General features: G+C 37.7%; 1 protein-coding gene across 2 annotated transcripts in view; it reads right to left on the bottom strand.

Moving 5' to 3' along the window:
* The window catches only part of mpp2 (membrane protein, palmitoylated 2), a 79,338-nt gene that overhangs the window by 15,773 nt on the left and 54,419 nt on the right, over window positions 1-9,146 (bottom strand). For both annotated transcript variants that reach the window (XM_015384750.1, XM_015384749.1), the window contains exons 3-4: window positions 6,686-6,838; window positions 6,222-6,377 (exon numbers count right to left, since the gene is read on the bottom strand). In XM_015384750.1, the coding sequence (XP_015240236.1) occupies window positions 6,222-6,377; window positions 6,686-6,838 (309 nt within the window). The remainder of the gene's footprint in view (window positions 1-6,221; window positions 6,378-6,685; window positions 6,839-9,146) is intronic.

The raw sequence follows: 9,146 nt of genomic DNA, 5'->3' as shown, positions 1-9,146 counted from the left end.
CATAAAGTAGGTAGCTGGTTTAATCAAGATAACGATAATTAGTTTAACCTCTTAAAACCCACAGGCTTAAGTGGGGGTAATAATTCAGAATGCATGAAATTCCACAGGTAAATTTTTCACCAGCAGGTGGAGCCATTGCGCGCAGCTCCAAGCTGACACCAAAAGTTCCAAACCCCACAGCTCAGGAAGAAGTCTGAAAGTGTCTGCATTTGTGGCTGACATGATGTAGAACAAATATAATGCAGTACAACCTGTCTTTTCTCAAGAATGTCTTTATGACTGCTGTTCAAAAGAGACCTATCAACAACAACTTTGAGTCATTTTTTAACCGATGCAGGTTGGTCTGTGTTCTAGTCACCCTAATTTTAATTTATATATTAGGAAATTATAAGGTGTTAACTTTCAAATAATGTATTGCACATGTAATTTGGGCTTACAGTTCCTAAGTTATTTGCTTTTCCAATTGGGTATGCAAAATAGGCGAGGATTGCCCAAAATGAGGTGGATGTTAAGAGGTTAAAGCCTGTTTCTTCAACATCCTCCGAAGTTCAAGCATTCAATGCACTGCCCTAGGGTCAGCTTGCAAATCCCGCAGCACAGTTCAGTCAGGTAGCAGTATTTGCTCTATTTAAATGCTGTTGCTCTAGGTAAGGCAATGCCTTCTAAAAATCAAGGCTTCCCTCAAGAGGACGCACACATCAGCTCACCATGCACTGCTCACATGTGTAACCAACAGTAATAGTTAACCCTCTATGGTACAATGTTGTCGTTTGGTAGCAACCTATTCAATTCCTTTGATCACACACAACACCTCCACTTTTAAGATGTAGTGCACAGAGAGAGATTAAACTCTAAAGCCCCATTTACACTACCCTCTGAAAACCGATCCGTGCTGAGCTTGGATCAGTTAACCGCACCGAGCTCTGTTCCTCATGACACATTCGCACACCACGCTAGCACGGTCCCTTGTCTTCTAGTGGCGATCTTCAGTACTACTGCTCTCTAGAAGGTAGCTAGACATAGCAAGCAAACCAACCAAGCAAACCAACATGGCGGCGCCTGTAACATTGAGGAAGTTTGCGGAGGGTCAGGCGAAGAAGGCCTTCAGTGAATTTACTTGACAGAGTCGGCTTTTGGGAAGTGGATACGACAAACGATAGTCTAATCAGGGCTTACAGACGCAGGAAAACACGACAGACATCGAGGTACATCACACTGCTACGCAGAATCATCACTGGAAATCATATGGCAGCTTTTATTTTTATGAATGTTTGTCTGAAATTTCATGATTACGGAGGCTGACTGTAAGGATATGATGCGGTCTGCTCACGCATTCTTTGTTACCTGAGAGCTGATCCCGAAATGAACCAAGCCGAGCCCTACTGATGGACTGGTATCAGTTTAGCACAGTTCGGTTGTGTCTGGCACAGTGCGGTTCAGTTGTGCCTGCCATTTATATTAACAGTTATCTACAGTTAACGTGCTCGGCAAGGGTAGTGTAAAAGGGGCTTAAGAGAGCCAAAAGCATGGTTTATATTTGTCACTTTTGAAATCCTTTTCTGCAGTCTTCACATGGAGGGTTTCCACTATTTGACCATGTAAAACAGTTTAAAAACAGCAGATGCTTTTTTGCTGCTTAAATCACGTTTGGTGTCAACATAGAATTACACTTTCTGATTGTTTGAATTAACCCAAGAAACATAATAATATTGTACCTTAAAATTATTTAATTTGTTCCTTATGAAATGTCCACCTCTAGTCAAGCACACATACTTCCCATAATCAGGACAAAAGTACTTTTGGAACAAATAGTTAGCTGCATTCCACCTCAAAATGCAGAAAATTGTGTTTCTGAGGTCTATATTTAGAATATTTCTAGGGGAGGATACCCCCCTATGCCGTGCAAAGCCTAAAAATGTGATACACCAAGTTGGACACCCTATGAAATATTCCCAGCTAAAAGACTGAGGATAGGTTTTGTCAGAGTCCTGTGCATCCCCCACCTCACATCTGAGAGGAACTGCTCCATCAGTTTCCACACGCAGCCTAGTATAGACTGCATCATAAAGACACTGAGTCCATTGAAACATTTTGAAAAATATCTTTTAATTGTTTTTAAGTGTAAAATAAGTTAAAAAATTAACTTTTAATGTTACTGGGGCCTGTTTCCACTTTAACATGGGTTGTTAAATAAAGCTCATTACAAAAATAAACCAAATTCTCTTGCTTTTATGCATTTCCACTATCGTACAGTGTTGCCAAACATCAAAGTCAACAAGAAATATCTATATAAATATATATATTTTTAATTTAAAACACTTGATTATGATTACTTGGTTTATCTTATGTCAAATGGCATCATTATGCGCATCATGGAGGGTTAAGGAAGAACTGTAACAACCCCTGCAGATTCAAGTAAGGTGACCAATTTGGGATTAAAAATGTTGAAGTTCACCAAACATTTTCATGTCTATGAAATAAAAAATATAGGCTCCTTTTGCTCACACCTCTGAGGAAGACGTAAGCATACATAATTATGATGATGTGATTAAGCAAATGAATTAGGATGAGTACATCTTCTCCTCATGAGCCTGATGCTGGAGGTGCAATGGAGGCGGAAGGAGGAAACAAGGATGATGGTGGAGATGGTGAGGGTTGCAGAGTCCTAGATAATGATTGGCCATGACAGAGGTGCACACAGGGCTGATAGGCCTGCAGCAGCAGAGCATCACAGGTTGACTGCATGAGAGGTGTGGCTGAATTTAATCTTCCCGTCTGGATTTGCATTTAAGCTCATTAAAAAGTAAAATTCAGATGGACTTTATAATAAAAATATTGAATTAGGATTTACAATTTGTGTTCATGAACACAAAGCTAGACTTTGTAACTTTTAGCTACAAGGGGTGCTAGACCTATCATAACCAAAACTTGTTGCAGGCTATTACGGTATTCAAAAACTCCTTCTGTGTTTTAGAATATCACAGCAAATCACTTTGAATCAGCAGATTTCTTGGATTTTCTTCTTTCATCTGCGGAATATTGCAAGAATTAGAAATATGTCCCCCAGGGAAGATGCTGAGAAAGTCCATGTATTTCTTAGTTGTAATTCTTACAATCAGGAAGTCCACAAACTCTAGTTAAAAGCCTGAAAAGCTTGATGAAAATTAAAAAGAGAGATCATATCTCTCCTGTTTAAACCGTTTAAACCTGTTTCCCGTTATTGGCTCGCCGTTAAATCCAGAATAGAATTGAAAATCCTCCTCCTGATGTATAAAGCCCAAAATAACAAAGCTCCATCTTATATGATAGATCTGATCATTCGTTATTTTCCTAACAGAGCAATTTACTCTCAATCTGCAGGTTTACTTGTGGTTCCTAGAATTTCTAAAAGTAGAATGGGAGGCAGATCATTTAGTTATCAGGCTCCTCTCTTGTGCAACCAACTACTCTACCAGTTTTAGTCCATGAGGCAGACACACAGTCTACTTTTAAGGCTAGGCTTCAAAGTAGACCAAATTAATTTGTTGAAAAGCTTATATTTAGAGATAGCCAGGTTATATTGAGCCAATCCTATAGTTATTCTGTTTATAGGCTTATGCTGACGGAGGACTTGGGGACCACTTTTCTCCTTCATTCCATCTTTATTTTTAATTCTGTAAAGTTTGGAAGTTCAAGCTTTTTTTTATCATAGTAGCTTCAACAACTGTGATTATAGATAATAGAGTTGGGCCTGTTTTTCAGTGCTTAGTCCTGTTCCTCTGCTAGACACGGCTATGGGCTTTACTGTAATTAACTGTAATTGCTCTCTTTCATCTGGTTTGAAGTGAAAATAAACTCAGATCATCTGCTAAAGTGAACAGTGCTTCTATGCTCTGTTTGCATGCCTCCTTCTGTCTCCCTGAGCCAGCAGTTGGCAGAAGGTCGCTAACACTGACACTGGTTAATGCAAGCGGATATCTACTGTCACCACATGCTCTTCTAGGAGGAGTGTATCCTGTAAAGTCAGTGACTTAATGCAATCAGCTGGGTCTCCTTAGATAGAAAACATTTAATCAATCTGACTGGATGATCCAATGGATTTTCTCTGTAAAGTGCCTTGGGATGATGTGCTGTAAACTGGAGCTATATAAATAATCTGAATCGAATTGAGAAGGCTTTCAATTGAAGACTGTATTAATCCCTGTGGGAAATTAAGTTGAGTAACTTGTAGAGACAAAGCAACATTCACCCCTCTAGATGAAATCCAGTAACAGAGAGACAGAAACATGTCTGATCGGGTGTCATATCTGTTTTGCCAGACATGTCGTTTAGCTTAGTTAGCAACAGGTCTAACCCTCTCAAGTAACATAGGCGAGTTTTATTACACCATATTATGGCGTCAATATTCTGCCAAAAGTCCACACATGAAATAAATGCTCCTACGAGCAGCTGTACTTCATATGTACGCTCATAAAATACTCATCAGGTTCATGTTTACCATGTTAGATGTGCAAATAGAGTAGCACATGGCGCAATATATCACCCACATGAATACTTTTTTCTTCTTTGTGCTCATGTGGTTTGATTTTCCAATACGCACAGCCTCCCTTGTCCTCAAGTGTAGAACTGTTTCTTCTTGCTCCTTTTAACTTTCTCACTTTGAAGGCGTTGCAGACTGGACAAAGCAACCCTCGCGTGATTGGGTACTTTTCAGGAAATGGAAGCGCCTGTGCCCCTGCTGCAACCACTTGGAAACTCTGCGTCTTTACACAAGCAAAGAAAAACTAACTCCGTACTCCAGTTAAAGAACTTCATGTCAATTATCTAAGATGATGGTGGTTGTATAATGGTCTGATATTTTTCATCATCAATAGAAAAATAAACCCTTTTCACTCTCAGACATTCCTTAAGGAGAATTTCAGTCAGACTGTGACCTTTAGCTGAAGCTCAGCAATGATAAGGACCGGACAGTCATTGCTAAAAAAATAAGAGGCCCAGTGAAAGTTTAGGCTTTAAGATGATTGGAATGGTGAGGCTGAATTAAAACCATACTATGCAGAAAACCCTTCAGCAAAGACACACTAGTTATTGCAAATGCCTGCCGGCAGCTGTTAGCACATTCTGCATGCTAAAAGAAGCAGTTAAGAGGTTTAAAAGTCCGGTCATATTTATAATTCAAACTTCTGAAGTACTTTTAATATGAAATTATTCCATACTGTTCAATTAATGACAATTGTTTTAATTTAGAGTAATTTCACTGGAGGCATCCATGTTTGTCAAAGAACACTACTGCCACCTACTGGTTTGTGAAGTCACGGTGCGGTATCGGCTGTTGATCAAGTCCCAGTGCTGTATCTGGTGTTTGTCACAACGCGCTATTATCCAAGTCATCTTGAAAACATTCTTCTTCCAAATGTTGGCTACATATTACGGGTCTTTTCTCTGGCCAGAAGTTCCCGCCTCAAGTTGGCAATCTAACGACAAACTCGTGGTGGATCATGAGTCGGAAAGGGGACATTTTTTTATCCACTTTTACCCAATGTATTCCAACATCCAGCTGCCATGCACATGGGCATTGTCAGTTTCACTATAGCTCTGGTGAATTTCAATGGTGAAGTCCTCTGGAAATCTTTAATAATTGTTGTTGACAATGGCGCTAGGCTTACCGCACCGGGACGGGCAAAAATGGCCGCTCCTGGACTGGAGTGATCGTGACGAAAATAATACTTTTTTAACTTATTTCTTAATGATTAATTAATTAAATCACCATAAACGTATTAGTTTTAGGTATAAATATTGACCCACTGGTTATTCCTTGCTGACCGGACTTTTCCTTTTAATAGCAATTAATGTTTTGCAAAGGGAGAAGTTTCTTTAAAAAATCTCTTCCCATAAATAAATGCTGTTAAACTACATTTACTCTGATTATCTTTTTTGTATATTCAATTGTTAATGATATAAAAAAGCTAAAATAAACAAAGAAACTCTGGATTCAACAGCAGAATACTTTTGAGCTGGTAAAAGAGGCCACAGAGCTCCTGGCAAGGTTCAAGTACTTCATTTTGTTCAGTCAGCAGCATCCGAGTAAATCACAATCATCCTGAGCTGCCAGTCTAAATAAATCTGAATTGTTTTTCCCTTTAACTATGTTATAAACAGATCTAATTAGACTGAGTGCATGAGCTGCATCAGAGCATCCTGTATATCATCCAACTGACAGGATTGCATCTTAGCGTTCTTACCAAATGCTCTCCAGACACTTTCCTGATGCCCACCATCCTGACTGCATCTGGTGGAACAGGCTGATTGTTGAGGGCTGCATCCATGAAGGAACAGGGGCTGGGAGGAGGGGTCTCATAGTTTTTGGATGCCACAGAGTCATGGGTCTCCAGGAGGGACTGTGAACAGAATGACATTAAAATAGAGTTAAAATGCTTAATGAGTAATTTTTGCTTGAATTAAGCACATTTTTTCTTAAAATGAGGAGTTAAGTGGAATACTTTGCCAATGGAACTAGACAATTTATATTTAAAATAAGAACAAAAAATTTGCTTTGTCTTATTTCAAGTGCATATTAACTAATTATCTCAATTTAGGAGTAAAAATACTCATTCCATTGGCAAATCATCTTATTTATCTGCTTAAATTAAGGGTAAATACACTTAATTTAAGATATTTTTTTTACTTATTTTTTTGCAGTGCAGACCTGGAAGTGAGGTTCCTTCAGGATGCGGACGAGCTCTTCAGCTGTCTGGCTCCTTTGTGTGAGGGGACCGAGCTCCTTGAGGATGTCCTGGACCAGCTCCACATTGTTTTCACTCACCGCCTCCAGTTTGGGTTCCTCAAAGCGCTCATGGGCCTTGGATATATAGAAAACACTGATGTCAATCAAATCAAATTAAAAAAAAAAACTTTATCTCAAAAAGATATTCTATTCATCTGAATAGAATTATGTTTAATGATGGTTTTTCCTTAGGTTGACAATCCTTTTTTTGTTTTAGTCACATTTTAATCCAGATAAGCCATCACACCATTTAATAAAATCAGGTAAAGCATGGCGGTGGACTGAATCTGCTCCCTGTGACAAAGACAGCAGAGCAGTATCATCTGAAACCTTAATATCTACCTGTTCTCCTGTGTGGACCTGCAGCTGTTTCTATACATAATGTAGAGAAGTGGAGACGGTACACAGCCCTGAGCAGAACCTCTGTTGGAGGTGATAGAACTGGACATGTGTCCATTCACAAAGACTCTTTCAATTCAGTTAGCTAGCAAATTCAAAAGCAGCAATAAAAGCTGATGCCAAATTGAATCCCTTCTGGGTTAGCTCTATCATTGTTGGACCAAAAACTTGTTCCTTTATCTCAGTGCCCTGATTTACTTGTCTTTGACTTTTTATACTTTAATGCAAAGTATTGCATGGTGTTCATTCCTTAATAATAAAAAGAAATCCACAAATTGAGCCCATATGGAAAAAGTACAGAAGGAAAGTCACTAGTAAGAGAAAAACATTAGAAGTGTTCCATCAAACCAGGACAGACAGTGTAGGAAGACTAACATTGTCATCTATCACAGAACATCTTCACATAGTGAAACATTGTGTTTGCTCATTTTGCAGGAATGTTTTCCTTCAGCATGGATGGGGAATATAATGAGAGAACATCGTATAAAACCTGGAAGGAATTCCAAAAGACTTAAGCCAGGAGACAAAGTAAAATGACAGTAAAATAAACCCTAAAACTGCAGTGGACTGGTTTAAAACAGTGCATGATTCTAGTTAGCTAAAATGAAGACTTGAAAATTGATCTATTGACCGTTTTCTATCCAGTGTGACTTAAGTCGAGCTAATAGGCAAAGAAAAACCAGCAAAGATTTCTGTCCTGGTTTGTTCTGTCGTGACATTGCAAAGGGATACATAGAAGTCTTATAAAAAGCAGAAAGGTTTAAAGGGTTTATAAACTCATGTGAGAGACTACTGTATATATTTTACATTGTTTAGTTTTGCTGTTTAATTTTATAGTTTTTATTTTCTCTATTTTCTATCTGATCCTCCCTTGCTTGTTGTCTCTCTTTCTCACCACCTTTCCATCTCCATGTCTGTTGTATATGATTTTATTCTCTAAATCAGAGGTAACCAATTAAGAATCATCGGGGTCCGAATAAAAAAATCAACAACCAGTAAAGGTCCGGGGACATTTTTAATTATAATCCATTATTTTAAACAGCATTTAACACTGAAATAAAATAGGTGGTTATGCATCCATGTTATACATTTACTTTATAAATAAAATAAAAAAATAGAAAAAAATAGAACATTTTTCCATTTTTTTTTTAATTAGAGAAGAGCAATTGTTCAGTTTGGTATATAGACAATTTCCTGATTCACATATTTTATAAAGTCTAAAGTCCAGGCTAGAGATTTTTTTTTTTTTTCGAGAATACATTCGTAAAACTATGAGAATACATTTCGTAAAATTATGAGAATAAAGTCGTAACGTTACAAGAATAAAGTTGTAATATTACAAGAATAAAGTCCTAACATTACAAGAATAAAGTAATATTACGAGAATAAAGTTGTAATATATCATAAGAATAAAGTTGTAATATATCATGAGAATGAAGTCTTCATACAACAGCCGGTTTCAGAAAGAAAGCTTGGAGCTCCACCAATCAGCAACCTGAGTTCATTTTGACATCCTGCCCAGTTTGATGCCGGTGCTAAAAGATTTCCTTATTTGTCAAACAAGAGAGAAAGTATAACTTCACATGATGCTCCACATTCCTCATTTTAGGGAGGAAAGGGCTTCTTGTAGGAGTTGTCATAAAACTTATTTCTCGAAATTTTAGGCCTTTATTCTCGGAATTTAATGACTTGTTGTGAATTTTTTCTCGTAATATTACAACTTTATTCTCACAATTTTATGACTATTCTCGTTGCGACTTTATTCTTATAATTTTATGACTTTATTCTCAAAATAGAAGAAAAAAATTCTATATAATGGCCCTAATACCCTGCCATATATAAAACACCTGAACTGACCTTTTGTTTGTTTTTGTTTTTTTCTCTTTTTTATTGGTTATTGAGAGCAGTGGGCTTTAGGCTGCCCTGCAAGGCTTTAAACCTGGGTTTAATTGATACAAAGTCATTCTAAAGCACATATTAAGGA

This window comes from Cyprinodon variegatus, unplaced genomic scaffold (assembly GCF_000732505.1).
Source record: "Cyprinodon variegatus isolate N-32 unplaced genomic scaffold, C_variegatus-1.0 Scaffold322, whole genome shotgun sequence".
In the NCBI taxonomy this organism is placed as follows: Eukaryota; Metazoa; Chordata; class Actinopteri; order Cyprinodontiformes; family Cyprinodontidae; genus Cyprinodon; species Cyprinodon variegatus.
The sequence above is the reverse complement of the archived record's forward strand: the minus strand, read 5'-3'. Positions and strand labels throughout refer to the sequence as shown.